The sequence below is a fragment of the Leishmania infantum genome, chromosome 31, assembly GCF_000002875.2.
Source record: "Leishmania infantum JPCM5 genome chromosome 31".
Taxonomy (NCBI): Eukaryota; Euglenozoa; class Kinetoplastea; order Trypanosomatida; family Trypanosomatidae; genus Leishmania; species Leishmania infantum.
In genome coordinates, this window is record NC_009415.2 from 877458 (window position 1) to 898538 (window position 21081).

At 57.5% G+C, this 21081-nt stretch overlaps 3 protein-coding genes across 3 annotated transcripts; all 3 read right to left on the reverse strand.

Annotated features, from left to right (window-relative positions):
* Positions 1–768: 768 nt before the first annotated feature.
* Positions 769–1074, reverse strand: LINJ_31_1890 (hypothetical protein, unknown function; the record flags this gene model as incomplete). Its single annotated transcript, XM_001467441.1, has 1 exon — positions 769–1074. One exon carries the CDS (start codon positions 1072–1074, stop codon positions 769–771), a length of 306 nt encoding a protein of 101 aa, XP_001467478.1.
* A 1230-nt stretch (positions 1075–2304) lies between these two features.
* Positions 2305–2763, reverse strand: LINJ_31_1900 (hypothetical protein; the record flags this gene model as incomplete). Its single annotated transcript, XM_003392667.1, has 1 exon — positions 2305–2763. One exon carries the CDS (start codon positions 2761–2763, stop codon positions 2305–2307), a length of 459 nt encoding a protein of 152 aa, XP_003392715.1.
* Positions 2764–17224: 14461 nt separating this feature from the next.
* On the reverse strand, positions 17225–18028 carry LINJ_31_1910 (hypothetical protein, unknown function; the record flags this gene model as incomplete). Its single annotated transcript, XM_001467442.1, has 1 exon — positions 17225–18028. One exon carries the CDS (start codon positions 18026–18028, stop codon positions 17225–17227), a length of 804 nt encoding a protein of 267 aa, XP_001467479.1.
* Between the last annotated feature and the right edge of the window lie 3053 nt (positions 18029–21081).

The window sequence follows — 21081 nt, forward strand, 5'->3', positions numbered from 1 at the left end:
ACACGCCGGAGTTGGCGATGCCCTTGTTGCCCTCAGAAGGCTGATGTAACACGTTCGAGACAGCTAGAACAGCTTTCGAGCCAGTGGCCGGCTGGCGGATCGGCTTGCCAGATGGCAGGGGCCATCAGCACTTACCACAACGTTGCCGAAGTGAAGGATCTCACGTGCCAGACCGTCGCCGTGAAAGAGACAACGAGCGTAGGGCGATCGGTTTCACCAAACCGCACCACACGTACGGTATTTCACCGCTCCTTTGCGATTCGCTGCTCTGCCGTGGCGCTCCGCCAGGGGGCTGAGCACTGAAATGAACACCACACCCCGCCGGCCAGAGATTCGACAACCACAAAAAAAAATGGCAGCGGGAGCATGCTCGGGTGCCGTAGCCTCTGTATCCGCTTGAAAAGACTGCGAATGACCGCGTCTGGCGTGATCGCTTCGATCACCGGGTAAATAGTGCAGTGCAGACGATATCGTTCGCAGATGAGATTGCACTAGCGGAGCCAAAGATATGCGATTCGATGGTTCCGCACGCTCTCTGGCGCTTAGCTGCCAAAGGGACTTGCGAGGTGCCAACAGAGTCCAAAGTCGCGACCTTGACTGACACCTACGACACAGCGCTGATCGGTGCGACTGATGAATGCACCGCATCCATTGGCGCCAGGGCGGCCCCCCTCCTGGGCTAGTAGACGGGCATCGACGGGCATGCGTTGCAGGCTGACACGCTGCTCATCACATAGCCTCTGCGCTTCAGCGCTTGGGTTTCTGCGATTAACGCGTCCAGCGTGGGAGCCATCCCCGCGGACTGCGCCCACACCGAGAATGCTCGTGCACCCCTTGCACAGCACTTCGTGATCCGCAGCAGAAGCCCCTGCCACTGCTATCGTCCTCCGCGCGCAGCAGCGTCGCCGTCTCCTCCGTCATGGCCACGCGCACGCCGATGCGCTGCGGCACGCGGCCCAGATCGCGCTGCACGTCGCGGCCAAGCGCCACCTGCAGCGTCTGCTTGCTGCCAGCGGGGCGGTGCTGCCCGCACGTGAACATGCTCGTGTCCAGCAGCGCGCGCACGTCAGGCATGGCCGACGCGGCGGATTTACAGGAAGACGTGACTGCGAGCACAAAATGAGGGCCAAGGCTACGCGATGCGATGGTTGTCTGCTGCGCGAGGGCTGGGAAAGATGATGGGCCTGAGCCTTGAATCAGGTAAAGCGCACGAGACGCAACGTTCCTGGGCTGCTAAAGGGCTAAAACGCCGGCCGTCTGCGGTTCCGGACGCAAGCACCTCGTGATCGCCTCGCGTGAGAGCCACGAGAGTAAAAGCTCTTTCTTCCACATGCCCGTTCTGCCACGGAATATAAGCCAAGCTCCAGTCTGGAGCCCCGACCGGTCACGGGCCCGACCGAGTGGTGCGAAGCAGCCGTAGAGACGCCAGTGCAGAAATGCGCCGACTCAGCCACCTGAGCGTGGCCTCTGCCTCAAACTCTGCCCCTCATCTGGATCGTGCAAATTTGCTTACTGCCGCAGCTTGCGCCAGCAAAACGCCAAGCACGACCTGACCGTCGGCATCAGTAGCGATACATTTGCTCTGACCCCTCTACATCGTAGGCACCTGGCCATGCCACGACTGGAAGTGGCTCGGTATTGGCAGCGATAAGAGGGATGCTTGGCTTCTCCACAGAGAGGTACGCGTGTGTGTGTGAGGGGGTGTACCGAACGCTGATGTACTACGCACTGAGAGGTATGAGCCCCCATCATCAGTGGGGCGAGGTGTCAAGAGAGATAATAAGAGCATGGGAGTCGGAGGGGTGAAGGATGGGGTGGTGGGCGAGGTGGAGTAGCACCATGGCAGTGCTCAGGCACACAGCAGAATAGCCAAGCGGCTGGGTTCAGACAGACAGAGACACAGACACACACACACACACACACACAGACAGAGAGCGGGCATGCGGAGACACGAGGAGGCCAGGGACTACGCACTATTTTGGTGCGACCACTGCCCGCACCGCCTGACCAAGAAGCAGAGGCGAGAGAGCTTCACGTTCGTGTGCGTGAGAGAGACACAGCAACAGAATAAGAGGCGCATCTGCTAGTACGTGCTCCTCCGCCGGCCGTATGCCATACCCAGGGAAGCAGAGAGGCGAGCACAATAAAAAAAATATGGGATCCTGCGACGGTCTAGGCAACGCAGCAGCGAGATGCTACGAGGAAGACTGAACATGACGGACGCACTTGCCGGAGACGACACGGAAGCGAACCAGTGACGCAGCAGAAGATTTGTGTGTTCGCGTCCAAAGGTGGTAGCGGCGTTCATTTGAGAGCTGGATCTTCTTTTCCTGCATCCACTTCCGATGCTGGCGACAACTCCTCCACTGCTTTCTCTAGAGCAACAGCACTACGGTCCTCCTGGCGATTCATGTACGTCGACTCGCCGTAGTGGACTTGCTCTGGCAGCACAGGCATGTACCCGTTTGCGCCCGGTACAACGGCACCCTCACACGGCTCGTTGAGGTTCGTATTCAGGTCCCCGTCGGCGCCAAGAACGATGACGGCGATGGGAGCCGTAACGTCCCCGGAGGCGCCTGCTCTGCGCCGAGGGCTTCTCGGTTGGCTACCGGAGCGTGCAGCGGCTGCCTGTGCACGCTCTGGGGCCTCCGACTCCTCGGCCCGGAGCAGCGAGCGACGTTCGCAGTAGTCGATGCAGACATGCAGGCAAACGTACACAAGCCACAGGAAGATGATGATCAGGGTATCACTGTCAGTTGCCATGCTGTATGGCCTATCGACGATGAGGGTGCTCGTGTGACTGCGCTGTGGAGGCGACGGGATAATGCGCAGTGCTGGTGAATGACAGAGCTCTGTCTTGGGCAGGAGATGCTTCGAGGGGTAGGGCAAGGTCTCGAATTAGCGTGCGATCAGGGGTTGCGTTGGTGGGGGGGGGAGGGTGGGCACAAACAGCGGAGAGGGCGAGGCTGCTCGAAAGCAAAGCAGTAAAGGCAGGCAAGGAAAACAAGAGGAAACGAGCTAGGTGAGGCGCCGTGGCAAGCCTTGGTTGTGCGGATTCGAGTGCGTGCGCGTGAAACCGTTCGTACGTATAAAGTGTCGCAGGGTCGGAGGATAATGTGGAGAAGGAGGGAGAGAGGGTAGACAGACAAGAAAAAATGCCGTGCACATGCGAGGCCTAATGCGACACCATGAACACATCGCTATCCTTTTTGTCTGTTGTTCAAGTACCCGAGGTGATGCATGGAGCGATTTCACTGCGTATAGTTTCTGTACAGACCCGTAGCAAGCGGAGTGGTGCCGATGCTGAGCTGTGACCGTACGGTGGAGGATAAAGGGTCATGGGAGGAAGCAGACAGCGGTATCCCGTCTACCATACGGTCAGCAACAGCTCTGTGTCGTGAGCCTGTTGAGGGACAGGCCACCCTCTCGGACAACTGTACGGCGCTCTCCAAGAGAAGGCGCTGCACAGGCAATGCCCTCCTTTGTTGTTTACCAGCCATGCGTAAGCTGTGCGGATGCTGTTTTTCGATTTCTCTTCTGATAGCACTATCCCACCGTACTAGGCGAACGCACGAACACACACACAGGCAGAGGCCCCCCACCCCCAAAAGAAAGGCAGCTCCAAACAGACTTGGGAGACGTCTGCGGCATCGAAGTCACATCCGACACACACATTACCAGCAGACGCGCAAGCCTCCCCCCAAATATCATGTTTAGGAGCACAAAACAGTGAGGAGAGAGGGAGAGAGACCATTCCGTCTCACCCGCACCCTCCTCTACAAGAGACACGTGAAAGTAAGTGCCAATTGACCCCTCAGATATATATATATATATAAAGAAAAGACAGACGAACAGCTGCGCAGATGTAGCGGTGGCGAAGCATCGCTTCTCTCACGCGGAGAGGGAGTGCGGACTAGCAGAGCCGCCGCGACCGACGCTTGCGTCAGCGAACACTACTAGAGAACTGGCCAGCGTAGGACCCGCTGACGCATAAAAGAGGCAGACAGCGACGCGCTGCGGCACAGGCATACTCCATTGACACTCAGCAGAGACGCTCATGCCGGCGTGTGACCACGGCTGCGGCACGCATCATGATATTTGTACGCTCGCTTGGTTCGCTTTTATGATATGTGGGAGGAGGAGGAGGAGGATGGGGTGAGCCATTGCTGTACTCTAGCTTAGCCAGAAAATGAGCTGCTGCTGTTTATAACGGCTACTGTGAGGAGGAGCACGTGTGTGCGCGTGCGTGAGTTGTAAGATAATCAAGAGCAGCAGAACAGGTACAGAGGAGAAACACATAAGCAGTGGAGAGGTGCATGGCAGCTAGCGCACGCTAGACATGCAAGACACAAAGGCCCGATCTAACAGGAGAGGAACGACACTCAAAAAATAAAAAGAGATTACCAACACCAACACCATCACCACCAGCAGCAGCACGCGCGCTAAAGAAGCAGATACCCAGCAGCAGAGGACCAGGTATCACGCTTGCAAAGACACGCACACACAGAGAGAAGGCGAGAGACAAGCTGAGAAGCAAAGGGCCCATAAAAGTGTCGGCACTATTTGCACACATCACGATCGTCCCTCGCACATTTTTGCGGTTGAAAGCTTTTTGGTGAGATCGCTATCGGGTCGTGGCAGATAGACGGCTTCACCGTACTCGACTGGCTCTTGACCGGTTGATGTGGCGCTACCCTGATTGCCCGATAAAACCATTCCGTCGCATGGCCGCTGACCTGCCACGACTGCCATCAACGGCCGCTCATGACCGTAAAGGCGTCCGTGGTGCTGCTGGTACACACCATAGTAGCCGTTCGGGTATTGTGGCTCGTATCGCACTCGGGGGTTGCCGTAGCTATGACCGAGCATGTTACCTGATCCCACCGCTTCTGTCACTTCACGGCCTTCTCCGTCATGCCCCTCGTGGCTCCTTCTCAGCATGCAGCTGGAGACGGTGCAGAGAAAGATTGCAAATACAACGGAGGCGCAGAAAAAGAAGAACATGAAAATAAATATGTGATGCAGCATTGCAGTAGCTCACTGCAGCGCGGGGAGGGGGGGATGTGGAAGAGGCGTGACAGCGAGTAAGCCGCCAATGACGAGAGGGGCGCGATATAAAAGAAAATGAAAAACAAAAGGGGGAGAAGCGGTGGGCGGCGCGGTTGCGTCTCAGCTACGACTTTCAGGGAGCGAACACAACAGGCCCGCTCCGTGCCGCTTCTGCACCTGCGCGAGCCACACTTTGCATGAACTACTTGCTGTGAGCGCCCGCTGCTGATTTCTCCTCCTCGAGACGGAGGCTGTGATGGAGGCATGCATGCCATGACGGAGAGAAAGGGAAGGGAGGAGCCGTGAAGAGAGACAACAGCACCGTAGAGAGAGGCGCACACGCAAGGTCACAGAGCAGGGCCCTTCGCGCGAAAAAATAGTCGTGGGCGAGGGTTCCCCAATCGCTCTCAGAGGGACTACCATGGAGTCTGTTCATGAGTGCCAAGGAGGAGGACATGCGGATTCAGTTTTCATTTGATTGGACGACAGACTCGATTCACCGCTGAAGCGGGCCGCGCCTGCAGGGACAGGGAGTCGCGGAGGAGGAGAGGCGGAGACGCAAAGGACTAAATCGACACGCTAGGGGGGGGGAGAGGCAAACGCAGGGTACACAGACAGGGAGGTACACGGAGATGGGAAAGGCCGTGTGCATCGGCTTGTGGATTGCGGAACAGAACCTCCAGGCACCTTTGCATACGTGCACCGGGAACCGTGCACAGACACAGACACACACACACACACACACACACACAAACATGGACGTCGCGTGTGCTTCGATAGAAAACGTCTACAATACGTGTGACCGCACAACAACAAAAAAGCATAGGCAGATGCAGACAGAAACACGCGCGCACACCTATGCGGGCGATGGAGTAGAAAGTGCGGGAAGGGACGCCTCCCTCCCCCCAAAACGAGAAGTCGCGCGCCCAAAGTTCAAGCCGAGGGAGCGAACGGAAGAGAAAGCATCTTATTGGCTCACAAGAGTTGCTGGCGTAAGCGCGTGAGCGTCGGTTGTCGTACGCGCTTCCGTCTGCAGGTGGCTTCCACAAAAATCACTCCAAAGTCAGGCCACGCCAAACGAGGGAGGCTGCCGAGCAGAAAGGAACACGTGCACAGAGATGCATGTGCAGCGACACACGCGCCGGCGCGGAAAAGTAAGGAGGCACTGATAAGCGAATGCAATGCAAGCTTCGCCGCTGCTGCAAGGAGAAACGACTTGAAGCGCGCCGCGTGTCACATACACACTGACACACACACACACACACACACACACACACACACACACACACACACAGCACAAGCCGCGAAGAGGTACCCGCAAAAAGAAGATCAAGTGCTACAGAGGAGCGCGCGCACACACACACACGCATACACCGGTATATATATATATATATATGGACGATGTAAGTGCACCAGCAGGCACGTTCGCCCCTTCCACGCAAGACCGTTCAGGGGCGGCGGCCACAGTGGGAGTCGAGGGGTGGCGAGGCCACATACAGACAAACAAAATCGACGAAGGCGAAGAGACACACAAAGCCCATCCCCGTCACATCTTGCGGTGACGACAACAACAGGAAAGAAGAGGCGGCGCTTCGCAGCGGAGCAGCGGCTGCCGACTCTCACTACCCTTGCCGAGTTCGCGCCAACCGGGCGCCCACATCTCCGCGGCTCTCCGACTCTGGAAAGACCAACGGTATCGACGTGACACCTTTGCCGGAGCGTCCCGCGGCAGGAAGAAAAGGATTCTACGTCGGCTTGGAACGCTTCACCGAGGGGGAAGAGTATGATATGGGCGGCGTGACAAGGATCCCTCTGACACCGCTGCACACTCTGCGTGCCGTCACAGAGAGAGAGAGACGGTGGCCCTACGACGGCGTTGTGTGATAGCTGCGCACTCACTCTTGAACTTGTGCAGCAATCACCGTCTGACAGGTGCCCGCCACCGATACTCCAGTGGCCCTCACGCTCATCTCGTACGCCATAAAGGGCTGCGGGCCGTTGGCCTCCGCCTTTTCTTGCTGCAGTTACTCCCTCTGCTGTGCTCACGGGTTGGTGTGCGGCTGCTAGCACGAGTGCGTGGCCTCGCCCCAGCGAGTTAGCGGCTGCATGCCGTTGCTGCTGCAGTTCGCCAGCCTGTGTGTGTGTGTGTGCGTGTAGGGAGGAGGGGGGGCTGTTGAATTCACGAGCGCATTTGCAGACACCCCGCAGAACTGAAGTGTCCCCGACTCGCGCGTGCGGCGTTCGCGGTTGCAGGCTCCAAGCGCCTCGGCGCGACGCCGCTCATCTCTTTGCGTCTGCCGGGAGAAGCCGCGAATGGACAGAAGGACGCTTCGCGCGGCACCAAAGACCGACGCAAGCGCACGAGTCACACGAGTTGCGTAGTTCGCTTCGATGACGAGGGGAAGGAGGAGGAGGATGGTCGCAACAATAGGCTCTGACGGTGCGTGCCAGTGAAGCACGTCGTGGTCGGAATAGGGAGTGTGCGGTGCAATTTCCAACAAAGGAGCACGCCGTATGTGCTTCAGCGATGGTGGAGCGCACTGCACGACGCCCCGTATTTCTCCGTGGGAGGGCGGGCTGGAGGAGGAGATGTGAGTTTCCCTTGCTCGCTCACACAAACGTCACCGCTGACAGTGCGCGTTTGCAGCGTGGGCGGCGAGGAGAGCGCCGAGGCCAGGAAGGGTGTTCGTGTGGGACAAACCCGCATGAATGATGCGGCGTTCACGCGTACGCTGGAGGTAGAAACAGACGAAGGAAATGCTCGCCCTGCCCATGTGTGCAGTGATCACTCGCATGCACCGAAAGAGTGGCGAGGTTACAGGTAGCGCGGAAAGCTAATCGCGCACACTTGGCCGCTGAAATGGCCAGCACCTTTGAATGATGCAGTGTAGGATGGCCTGCCAAACGTATGCGGATCGGTGTTGCGAGCTCATGAAGAGGAGTTGTGCATGCTTGAGGGAGAAGGGAGCAACGCAAGAAGGAGAGGTATGGAAACGTGCGAGAGGGGTGTGCTGGGCACACGCAGCGTGCTGCGTGAGATGCTGGCATTAGAGCTGGTTCCGTAGTAGGCGCACAGCACCCTTGTCGTCTTCCTCTTTCCTGCACTACGTTGCTGGCATAGCGCGCAGGGAAGTAGTGTGTGTGGAAGGGGTGTTGGCCCCGCGTGCTACTCATGTTCGCTTCTTCGCCCTCACAAAGCCGAAGAGGGTTAGGCGGACGTCATGAGTGTGCTGGGACTGGCGATTGAGTTTCTGGATGCCGCGACTGACCGTTGTCGGCAGTCGAGTAGCTGCAATGAGGTGCAGAAAAAAAGGCCAAGGCGTAGAGGTGCAGAGGTATGAGGAAGCGGAGAGGGGAAAAATGTAAAGCCGTGAAGGTAAAGAGACAAAAGAACCAAAGGAAAAACAACGAGAAGGAAAAATAGGAGTGTCCGCCTGAGAAGGCGAAATGAGGAGGAGACGCCGACGACGGCGAGGGCACGCGCGATGTCCGGAAAACAAAGAAAAGGCAAGACACGCATATTCGAAAGAACAGCACCGGGCGGGGCGGGGGCTTACATGCATACAAAATATGGTGTATTGCTCAGCATGCGGTCGCTGAAAGGGACACGGAGAGAGAGAGAAACAAAGGAGTTTGCGGTCAGCAGCATTACAAACAAACACACACACACACACACACACACGCATGCATAAGGGGAGAAGGGCCTACATGGAACGACGCAGCTATCCCCATACAAAGACAGCAGCGCGCCTCCATCCTCCAGCGGTGGGCACGAGGGTCGAAGGAGACCATGAAAGACACACACATATATACACACGGAATCTCGAAAGTCACATTGGGGTGATGCATACAGACCAACACACACACACACACCCATCAGATTTATCGAGCCCCAACCAACGGCAGTCCTACCTTGGATAACCCGAGTGACGGCTCACAAACACAGAGATTCAAAGAGTCACGGCTGGCCCATGCTTATAGTGTTGACTCACACACGCCTGCGGGCACAACGCATGAGGGAGGCGTGCGACAGCTGGGCGCGAGAATAGAGGCACCAACACGTGAAAGAGGCACGCACAGGGAACCACACGAAAGGCGAACATCTCTATTCCCGAGGAGTGCAGGCGACAAGAAGTGACGTAATTCACAGAAAGCAAGCGCGACAGCAGAATAGTTGCTCCAAGTCAGGGGAGGGAGGGAGGGCGGGGGGACGGAGAGGAGAAGGGGGATGCGAGGCGCCTGTAGCACTGCGAACGCAGGATGTCCTCGTAAGCTGCAACCCGATCACTCCTCCTCCTACACGCCTAGCGAATGCAGAACACCGACCAGGAAAGCAAAAAACAAACAAACCAAGCAAGCGACGGAGCTGCGCATGAGGAGAACACGTCAGCATACAACGCAGACGCGACAACATACACACACACGCACACACGTAGACCCCCCAAACAGCCAGTCACTGCCACCCTTGTCGACTACTTACAATCCCAGTAAGCATCGCCAGGCTCAGCTTCCGTAAAGAGGGAGAGGCTGGCACCGCCTTCCTGAATACTTGTGTTCGAGCGCGGCTCCACAACGGCGGCCGCCTCCGTTGCACGGGCGATGTAGTGCGCTCTGCCATAGATGTTATCTATTTCTTCAACCCGAATCATGTTACCGTACTCGTCACAGCAGTATCCATCCACCACGATCAGCGCGTCGTCGTTGTGCGTGCTCGGCTCTCTAGGCCCGTTATTGTGCCTACGCCGTTGCCAAGGTCGACTGCGAGCGCTAACTCTAGTGCCTTCTGCAGGACCTCGCCGATCCCTCGAGGAGAAGCGGCTTTCAGCATGCGCGTGACGCCGCGGCGCTGCAGACGCAAGCCGCACCTCACCGCTAATATTGTTACGCACGAGGCGCATGGGCGTTAGCGGGTTCGCATTGATGAAACCGATCGGCATGACGTTAGCCGCCATAGGGTACGAGCGACGGCGTCCACTACTGCGATTGCGGCTCCGCGACGTACTCATGCCATCGATGCGAGGAGGAGCCGGCATCGCACTGCCATCGGTGTTGCTTTCGATGCTGCCGTAGGGGAGGCCCAGTTCGCTGCTGTGGCTGGCGTTGTGCGGCCTGAGGCTTCTCTCGCTTCCATCTGTGCGCGTGCTAGCGCTTCGGCGACTTCTTCGATGACTGCCGTGCTGCTGCCCGTCATAGGGGAGCCTAGTGGAGTGAACTGCGAATAGCGCACCGCTTCTGCCGCGTTGAGCGCTACGTTCCTCTCTGGGCGTGATCGGTGAGTGCGTCACCGGCCTATCGACCGTATTGGAGTTTTCGGAGTTGTAGTACAGTGGGTCCACCCCGCTATGCACACGAGTGGCGAGCTGCTCTGGACGCCGCTCTCCCTGAGCAGACACAACGCTATAGAGGTGCGCTCCGGTGTCGCTGCTTGTGGGGGTGCTGGAATCGTCGTCGTTCACGCGGTTCACGAGTATTGTGGCGGGTATGACCGATATCTCATCCTCCTCTCGGGGCAAGCCCAGTCGAAAGAAACCGGGCTTGCACATGCGTAGAATAGAAAACGTGACCAAGATAAGCAGCGCCACGAAGCAGATGACCACCCACAAAATGTAGGCGACTCTTAAGTCCAACATTACGCGCAGGGGAGAGAGAGAGACAGCGCGGGAGTCTACATGGAGAATGACCAATCGGCGTTAACGGTACCGAATTCCGGGAGAGCGCCCCTGCAAGGAGACAACTTCACCACGCCGCTCTCTGTCACCTGCGAGTTAGCGGAGCGGAAAGGAAAGGGATGACCAAGACTCCGTGAAGAAAGGCACAAGGGGCGGTGACACATGCGTGATCTTCAGAGTAGGGTGGGGAAAAAAAGAGAAGACGACGCGATTTGAGAAAGCAACAAAGCCAAGGAAAAGATCGGTATGCTGCACGAATGAGAGGGAGGGGGAGGGAAGGGTGCTGAAAAGCGCGCGAGTGTTTGCCCTTGTGCTTGGTGGCGCGTGCGTGGTGGCACAATCGCGGTGACGCACCCTGTGCGGCGCGCTCCGTTCGCCCTCGACAACAACGGCAACAAGAAAAAGCGAGCAAGAAAACGAGGAGGGAGGGGGGGCGCAGCGCCAACGCTAAACACGCAAGGGAAATTACAGGACGTGTGCAGCGCGTAACGAGACCGGCAGACAAACGGAAGAGAGACGATGAGTATGATGTGAGTTCGAGCTCGCGGGTGGTGGTGGCCGTGCTGCGGCGGCACTGCACCTCAGCTGAGGTGCACATGTGTGCGAAGCGTGCGCACGCTCCCGATGCACTTGCATCTCGAGTGGAGTCAGCTTTCAGCTTAGAACAAGACACCACCTTGCCGTTGTTCGTTGCGTGCTTCGGAAGGCGTCGCCGGAGAGATGCGCAGCGGCGAGCGGTCACGTGAAAGCCACAAAGGGCGGAGAAGCCGTTCACCGATACGCGCGGGCCATCACGTCGGCGAAGCATGACGAGCTCACGTACGCGAGTTCTTCTGCGTTCTGTTGTTGTTAAATTTCCAAGTTCGCTTCCGCAAACCAAGAGAGGGGTATGTCACGAAACAAGCGAAGGGAGAGCCGATGGAGCTGACACACAACAGGATGCGAAGGCGTACATCGACGCACGAGCGGCAAGACGTGCGGAGGAGAGAATAATAAGAACAAGTTAAGTGCTTCCTAATGTGAAGCACACCAGCTGACAGACACCCACTCGCACACCCACGCAGACAGACTGCCAATCGACATGAAGAAGGCATGCGTGACGCAGACCGCAGGAATCAATCAAGATTATATCATACACATATGATAATAAGCAGAAGCGCCATAGTTTGCTGGAATCGAAAATAGACAACGGCAACGACAACACCAACGACACTAAACGACGCTCTGCTGGCTGGAGGAGGAGAGCTAGAGAGAAAACAAAGGGGAGCCAGTCAGCCAACCAAACAGAGAGGGTGAGAGTGGGGTGGGGTAGGCGTGCACCGCCCAGCGTCCATCAATAGAAAGTCACACGCATACGCATGTGCAGTCCACACGTAGAAGTCAGACAAAACCGCTCAAGGAGAGAAAAGAGAAAAGCGAGAGAAGGAGGCCCGCGCGCGCTGGCGGCAGCGGCCTCCACTGCAGCAAAGATTCCACACGCCCTCACGCCTCCCTCCCCCCCAACCGCCGCAAACACACACACACACACACACACGTACATGCACAGATAAAAGAAAAGCAACAACAACAGAAACACATGCGTGCATCCTACGGCTCTTGGGCAGCCTACTTCGTATGTTCCCCCCCCCTCCCCCCCCCGAGGGTCTTCGGACACTGACACAGGTACTCGTGTGTACGATTCTGCAGAGGTCTAACAACAAGAAACATAGCGTGCGTGCGGAGAGGTGCAGCGAGAGCCACCAGAAAGACACGCTCGCTGAAAGGGGGAGCAGACACAGTTCTTCGGGTGCAGGATAGGCACATGATGAAAGTAACCGAAGCTGCAGCTCGAAAAGAGCAGCACGGCAACACCAAAACATTGGCCAGCGACGCCTCACGTGCATGCACGCTGCTGAGCAGAGGTGCACCCTCAGCTCAAGTCCTTTCCTTTGTCGAGCACCCCGCTGCCCTCCTGGCTGCTGTCCAAGGGTTCTGGCTGAGCCTGCCGGCGCAGCGGCGTCGCATACTGCGGCGGGGGAGGGGCGCGATTGGGAGACATCTGCTGAAGAGGCGTAGCAGAGGCACGAGGCACGTAGTCCGCATCGCCGTACGGCGACTCCGCCTCGGGGGGGCTTGCAGCTCGATTATTCGCCGCCGCCGCGCCATCAGCGGTACCGTTGCTGGCACCGTTGGCGTCCGCCACTAGTGCTTCAGGGAAGCGCTGCGGGTGGCTCACGTTACCGATTTGCGCCCCTGGCGGGGCAGCGAAGAGAACCGTGGCGGGCACGGCTTGTTGCGTGTCGCCATGTGGGAGACCCCCGGCATAGTTCACGCTTGCCGCTCCGGCTCGAAAGGCGCCTCCATTATAGCCACCAAGACCTTGCGGGTACTGCTGCTGGTAGTAAATCTCCTGGTAGAGGCCTGGTACCGGGCGGGGCGGCTGCCCAGGAGCATCAGCGGCGCCTCCAGCGTTGACGGCGCCGCCTTCTTCAAAGAGGTTGTATCGTCCGTCGAGGGCCCCCTCCTGCAAGCGTTGGCGTTGCCGCACCTTGCACCCGATGCAGCACGAGATGCACAAGAGCAAGACGGTCACGCCGAACAGTAAGAAAAGGAAGTACTCTTGCATCGCAGTTGCTGCTCTGCTTCTTTCCGAGCGGGCGGCTGGGTGGGCAGTGGGCCGCCGCAGAGCGACACCGAGATAGAGGAGCAACAGGAGATGAGAGGGATGCGGAGCTGCGCAGAGGGTGAGGTGGCAGCAGAAGCTACAGCTAAAACAACGGACACACACACACACAAACACACAATGCTAAGCAACTGAAGGGCACGCCGCCGGTTTGTTGCTGCGCACCAGCATGGAAGAAAAGGGGGAGGGACTGGAAGGAGGATGGGTCAGACGCCAACGCACCTGCTCAATTTCTGCAGTAGGCACTCTGGCGAACAGCAAAGAAGGAGGAGGGAGAGCGATAGGAGGAGGCGGAGGCAGATGAGCAGAGAGGGCATGTTAGAGAAGACAGGAGAAACAAGCATTGAAGAGCAGTGCGGTGCGTGTGTGTGGGGGGCATGCCGGCAGAGATTTCACTGGAGCGGGCGCGTCATCTGTTTCGGGCACCCAAGTCGTTGCTTTCACTTTCTGCGATGCACAACAGCGATGCATCTTTGGGGTGGCAGATACGCCATGCGCGACTGTTTCGCGGATGCAAGTGCCCGTGTCTTTCATACGCTTGACCCGCTCGCACAACGGGCTACTGATGTGCGTACATGGATTTGGGGAGAGGAGGATCACATTGCTGGTCTTCGTGTTCGGCTCTTGCCTAGGCTGGTCCTTGTGGGGTGCATCAACAGGTGAGCCAGGGATTCCCCCTTTACACAACAGCCAGCATGCACAAGAAGTCCATGTGCACAGCAGGGGAGCAACATCCGTGGAGTGCCATCGATGCGAGGGACGATTGCAAGAAAAAGGGAGGGGGGAGGAGGAGGAGGATGGGCACACGTTACCAGAGATGGTGGGGAGGCTGTGGAAGACAGAGCGTTCACAAACAGAGCAGACCAAGCTGTAGCGGTGATGTCGCTGAAGTGGCAGCTGCGTGATGTTCGCTGGCGCGATGTTTGCCGCCCTTCTGACGGTTCGCGTCATGCAGCACGGCCATCCACACTTACGCAGAACAGCTGCAAGAGACTGGGCTCCGGGATCGTTATCGTTGCCTTTCTTGATGTGCAGCTCATCAGGGGGAGCGCTCTAGTACGTTGCAGCGCTGCGCCCAGAGGCCACTTTGCTTTCCGTGCCCTGTACGCCTCCACCTTCCCCTGACGCTGCTCTAGCGCCTCATCCTCATCAGCGCCACCATGAGCAGCAACATCGATTCGAGGTCGGCCTTCTGGAGGCGGGTTCGCAAAGGCAAAAAAAGTTCACAGCGGCCTCAGAAAAGCATGAAGATCTCGTGCCCGAAGACGATGTCTTCCCTGCATCCTCGACCTTCCAACAAGCGTGGTGAGGGGCGCCGTGCTATGAGGCACGAGTAACGCCGCTGCCTGGCACAGATGACGCGTAAGGGCAATGCGCTGGAACGCCGTCCCGGGTGCGAATATCTATGGCTCACGGGCCATCATCGCCGCCATCACGCACCCTTTGTGGCTCTCCCTCTTTTCCCGACCGCTCTGGAGCTGGCGGCGAACGCGACAAGACCACAAGTCCTCGATTGCAGTGATGAGAAGGAGAGAGTCAAGAGCTACACCGAGGAATCCGCATCCGATATCGGGTGGCGTTGAGCTGGAGGCTACTTGTCGTCGGTGCTGTTTTCGTGGCTGTGGTCGATGTCGATGAGGGCGGTCGTGGTATGACTGTAGCAGAGCGAGACGTGTAACACGTACGGGAGTCGAAGAGTTGGAAAATAAAAAGCATGACTGCTGTGAAGAAGGTCGCAGAGGTGAGGTGTGATTGTGCTGTGTGGTCTCCCGATAGATGAGCGGTGCGCGACGCGCTCTCCTGACAAGACGCTACTGCAGAGCAGGTCGGTGAAGGAGGGGGAGGAGTGTGCGCTGATTCGGCAGAGCGATGCAGAAGGCGTCGGTGGCACAGACGAGAAAGCGGGAGAGGACAAAAGACTACGTGCTGGCTCACAGAAAGGGGTGCAGGAAGCCTTATACAGGCGCACGCGCGCAGCTGCAGCAATACTCCTTCGCCGTGCATGAGGGAGAAGGAGTGCGTGTCGTTGCAGGTGAGGCTTTCCGCGTCGGGACAGAAGGAAACGGCCAGAGAGAAGGGGGCGGGGGCAAGGATGGTGGTGGTGGTGGTGGGGACGGGGGAGTAACTAGGTAGAACTCGACTCGACAGATACACATGCATGCCGCCGGCCGGCACCCCAGACACGCCGTGCGCCGCGCAACCACGGCTGGCACGTTTCAGGCAAACTTGCACTTTAGTGTTTCGGGCACCGTGTCGATGCTTGTGCGTACTAGGTGCTTTACGCACAAGCAGGAGAGTGCGAGTAGCAGCGGGGTTGGGGGTAGCCTCTCACATGAACGACTTTCGAGGCGGTCGTGTTGTGCGTGCATTGGCTGGTGCCTCAAAACTACCTTTCATGTGATGCGGGCACACACACACATAAACACGTGCATGCGCAAGGGAGATAGAACAAAACGGCCTCGCCACCCTTCTGAAGGCCGCACAGGTGAAGCAAAAGGAGAAAGCGGAACAACACACAAATCACAGATGAGAAGTAAAGTGGAAAAAGAAATGACCAGGAAATGCGAGAGGAGGGGGACGGCGAATGCGGCTGATGACGCGGCGCTTGTATAGGTCCAGCGCGTACACCATATAAGAGGGCGGAAGGAGAGAAAGGGAGGGGAGCGCCCAGGATTTGGGAGGTGTATCGAGCATGCATACACTCTAATAAGGTAAAACAGTAGTACAACGGCAACAAACACAAACACACACACACACACACACACACACACGCAGACAAGACACACAGACAGAGCAAGCCGCGACGCGAGCAGCGGCTAAAGTAGCAGAGTACGCACACCGACAGGCATTCATGTGCACACGCAGAGAGAGAAGCAAACTGTGAGGCAGCGGCGCCATAAAAGACAACGAGCCCACGGGCAAGGGGGGGTGAAGATGGCAAGACCTTGGAACGTACGCATGCACAACAGCACGTGAGAAATCGCGGTAAAAGGCAGAGAAGGCGGTTTTGGGAGCAGGGAAAACAGAGGGGACTCAACTTCCAGCGGTCCCTACCCCCTGAACCGAATGCGGAGTAGGGGGAGCTTCGGACGGTGTGCATCACCAAGAGGTAGTCGACAGGAGGTCTGTGAAGCACAGGCGTACGACTTCGATGTATGCGGAATTAGGTGTGCGGGCTTGCAGGCGCATTTTCAGGAAGGGGGTGGGGTGGGGAGGCAGAATGGGCGAGCGCATAGCGGTAAAAAGACGGAAAGAACACGAAAAATGCGGGTTTGAGCTGAGAAGACACAGACGAAGAGCGTTAGCGGAAAAAAGAAGATGTCGGCAAGTAAGATGCATAGCAAGGCGATTTCAGCATGGCGGCAAGAAAGGATGCGGCCGTTGCGGGGGGGGGGTGAAAGACGGTGAAGGTGGGAAGGGGCAAAATCCGACAGTGCATTGTGGACGGCAGAATGCACAGAAGGGTGAGAAGATAGAGCCAAGGAAGGCGTGCGTGGGGGGGGGGGAGAGGGCAGACGCTAAACGGTATGCGGCATTCGCCACGGACACTGATATGCACACCATCTCGTTCGCACGCGCATAGATGACACACCCGAACAACGTACACAGACAACCACTGCGCCGATGCACATGCATGGGCAAAGAAAAGGGTGCAGGCACACGCAGAAGTAAAAAGACATGTAAAATAAGGAAGGCTGCCTAACGCGGCAGAGAGGGAGAGGGTGGTGTGTGTGTGTGCCACCGCACGGAAACAAAACAGCACACGCACACACAACAGTCTGCTCTGCACGTGTTCTCTGGCACAGCCGCTCACGGTTCAGCCACCGCGAGACCACTGTCGCCACTACTCGTCTGGTGGCTGATTCTCCGAATCATCGCAAAAGGCAACGTCGCCGTCGTCCTCGTTCCCCTCGCTGCCATCCTTGTGCGACGACTCCTCGATGGGGCTGCTGTAGTACATCGCCGACCCGTAATCGAGCCGCTTCCACGTCTCCTCTCCGCCTAAGAGCCGCTGCTCTCCCTCGTCTGTTTCTACGACATGGCCCACGCATGCCTGCGCCTCCACGGAGCTTGATGGCAGCGAAAACGGATTGAAGACGTGCGGATCGGCGTCCAAGGTGTGCACGCGGATCGTCCTGTCCCGTCCTCTCGAGCGCACGTGATACGCGACGGACACCGAAGAACTTCGAGGAATGACAGCTGGGGAGGCTTGTGCCAGTCGCCGCAGCGACGCCACCTCTTCAGACGATTCATGCTGAGTGGCTGATGCTGCGGAGTAGTGCATCGGAATGCCCTCAATGACATGAATCATGGGTGGGCCTCCAGCACCACTGCCGCTGCTACTACGACCACCACTTTCGTGAGCGAGAATCCTCCTCTCCTCCGTCGTGCGCTTACGGTACACCTCAAAGTAGTAGTAGATGGCCACTAACACACTGAAGGCAAAGAAGGCACTGGCGGCCAATGAAACAATACTTCCAGCAAGATCACTCATGCGGCTGGCACCCGGAGACGTTGTTGCTGATCCGCTTAGATTCGTTGTTGAGGCCACATTACTGCTTGGGGTGGTGGCCCTCTCTGCCAGGGACGCTCGATCAGACGCCGTTTTCCGTGTGTAGCAAGGGAAGACATACTGGAAGAATATCATGTTTTCTTAGATGAGCCGCTGCAGCGGGTGTGGATGAGAGGAATTGAGGTGATCAAGTATAACAAGCGATGCACAACTCTCCCGCTTACTCTGTGCCACGAATCAGCACTCGCCTTTCCGGTGTTACGCGATTCGCACTGCCTCTTTTCGTGCGCGCGTGTGTGTGAGACGTTTTCGCAGAAGCAAAGGCGGCGAGAGTGCACTGGGTCTGCTGTATCTCGCAGGACGCAACAAGGAAGAGCAATAAAAAAAGAGAAGCGGGTCACACGCTAAGAGCGGCGGGCGAGAGGGCGGGGGGGGCTATCAGTGTCGGCTTCCCATACAGCTCCACCATCTCCACCTTTCCCATCTATATGACTGCAAAGGAGAAAAGACGCCGAGACAGAAACGCACGGAAGGACCGGTACGAACTCGGCCGCAGCACTGGAGCCGCCTCGAAGCGCGAGGGCGTGGCTGTGAGTTCCGACCCCTACAACCCTGGTTTTGGTAGCCTTTTCTGTTTAGAACTACACGAAGGGGTTTTCCAGTGCCGTGCTTGAGCTATGCCCAGACGCACAGATGGAGAGAGCGAGAGCGAGAGAGAGAGGCCCACTCGTTACGGCCTGTATTGCGGAGAGGCCATCGTAGGACAACACAGGATCGGTAATGTATATATAGAGAGAGGGGGAAGCGCAGATGAGAAGTAGAGGGAGCAGCGAAGAAAAGGGGGATCGGATTCGCTTCATGGTTCAGCAAGCGCTACTGTGCATGTTCGTTGATACCCGTGAGAGCGGCGGCGCGGGCGGGAAGAGAGACATCTGGGACAGATAGAGCGCCGCCCAGCATCCCGTTGGTGAGCAGGCACCGGCACACACGTCTCTGCCTTTTTGCACGGAGGCGTTTTGGGCCGCCAGCGTGCTTCATTTCACTGAGGCACCCGCTAAACGCGAAGCTCTCCTCGTTGCGTCATAAGAAGCAGCCCACAGGGCTGCTGATCAGCCTTCCGGCCAACCACCGCGGTCCAGACGAGCAAGACGGGAACATGAAAGCAGAGAAGCAGACGAAGGCAGTATGCACATGAGAAGCAGCGGAACGATGAAGACGTGTGCATGCGTGTGCGTGGAGGAGGGGGAGTGTCAGTTGAGCTGTGCAGACATCTTGCGGATGCCTCTCCTGCTCAAGAGGCAGATTTCGTGAGCGCGCGTTCATATGCGTGGGCGCATGGCCGCTGGGGAGAACGAGGAGGGGAGCACCACAGCAGAAAAAAAAACAAAAGCAAATAAACGGCAGCTCCATTCTGTCACCCTGTGCTTCGCCGCACGTACGCGTGAGTGCCGAGAAAAGACAGGGCAAGAGGCGCTGCGAAGCTCTCCCATGGGCGGGGGGGTGGAGGGGAGAGGGCAGCAGAAAAAATGGAATGAAGCGTGAGAATCATAGGCCCGCAACCGCTCCGCGCCCCACACACCCGCGTGTACACAACACACAAGACGAAAGGAAAGGAAGCAAAGAGCGGCAGCAGCAGGATCCTCATCAGCGTCATCCGCAGCAGAGCTGATGAGTGCGAAAAGGCAAAAGTCCCAGCGAGCGGGATAGGAGGGGATGGACGCTGAAAATGGGAAGAAGAAAACAGAGCGAAAGATGCTGCGCGAGAGTTGATAGGGATGGATATCGTGGCGGTGTGGGCTGATGCCTGGCCGAAATAGAGCCCCCACGCACACACAGATGAACACGCAAACCAGCCCCAGACGCACCTATGCATCTCAACACACAGCCCCATCGGCGAAGCCAAATGAAGCGACAAGAAGACTCTCGTAGAGAGGAAAAGAAGGAAGAAGAGCATGCGCCCTTCATCTGAGGAGACACTTGGATGCTGTTTCAGCTGTATGTGAACGCTGTGCCACGCCATTTATACATGTCGCGGATTGCTCCCTCCAATCACTCCGCTTCGTAGCGGTCGAGCAGGCGTATTCATTCGGCTCACACAAGCAGCACCTTGTTTCTTAATGGGGGCGTGTGTGTGCTTGATGTGTGTGCTACACGCAGTATGCACCGGTGCCATGCGTCTGTTGCGGCGTCCGCCGCACCACCGAGCTGCTGCGGATGTTCGATGACCACCTTCACATACTCGCGGCGTGCTCTCGAAGTGGTGTAGAAGCGCCTTGATCGGCACCTCTTGGTGCACTCGATGCTTGCAATACACTTGCTGATTAGGGCGCCTCCGGCAGAGGCGTATCTGAAAAGCTTCGCAATAGTCGCGTCCGAGTTACCTTGCCTCTTACATTTTTCTTCCTTTCGTCTGCTCCGTTTCTCAGAGAGCAGATACAAGAAATGCCGCGACGCACTCGCAGACGTGTAGACAGCTTCGCAGCACTCCACACAGTAACCGAGGAACTCGAAGTACGCCAGCTAAAAGCGGAAGCGTGTGCGACAGACACGCGACTTCTGAGGGGACCAAGCAGAAGTACCTGTGACGCTTGAAGAAGCAGGATCTGCTCAGCCTTCTCCGTGCACGGCGACCGCAAGAGACGGGACTCGTCTATTCCGTGTCGCTTTCTAGCATCTTGCTCGCTTGCTGGGATGCGGGGTGAGGGAGACATCGATGAGGAACAGAGCTTGGGTGGAGTGCATAGAGCGTCGGGCATGGTGACTTGCTAGGTAAAGAGCCACGCGCGACAGTGAAAGATAAGGCGAGAAAGATGGTGCGTAGGTGGGCGCAGAGGCGTACGCACAGCGACGAGAAGATGAGGGATAGAGAGAGAGACAGAGAGCGAGATTCTCTCAGGCGAGTACAACAGTGGAAAAGAAAGCCCATCATTCCTTCCAGCGCGGCGAGCAGGGAGCTGAGAAGGGCTTTGGTAATCGTCTAAGTGTCTCCAGAAAGCTTGTCCGGATGCAATGAAAGGCTCCTACCGGGAATGGGTGTTACGCCCACTGAGTCCTACTTGTGCTGTAGACGGGGTCCGATGGGAGACGCTGGGCCGTTCGTGCGGCCCCTCTCCGGCAGCAGTCGCATGTAGCCCTTACCATGAACCGTCCCAAACAAGCCAGTGCTCGTGGGTGTTCGCTATTTTCTC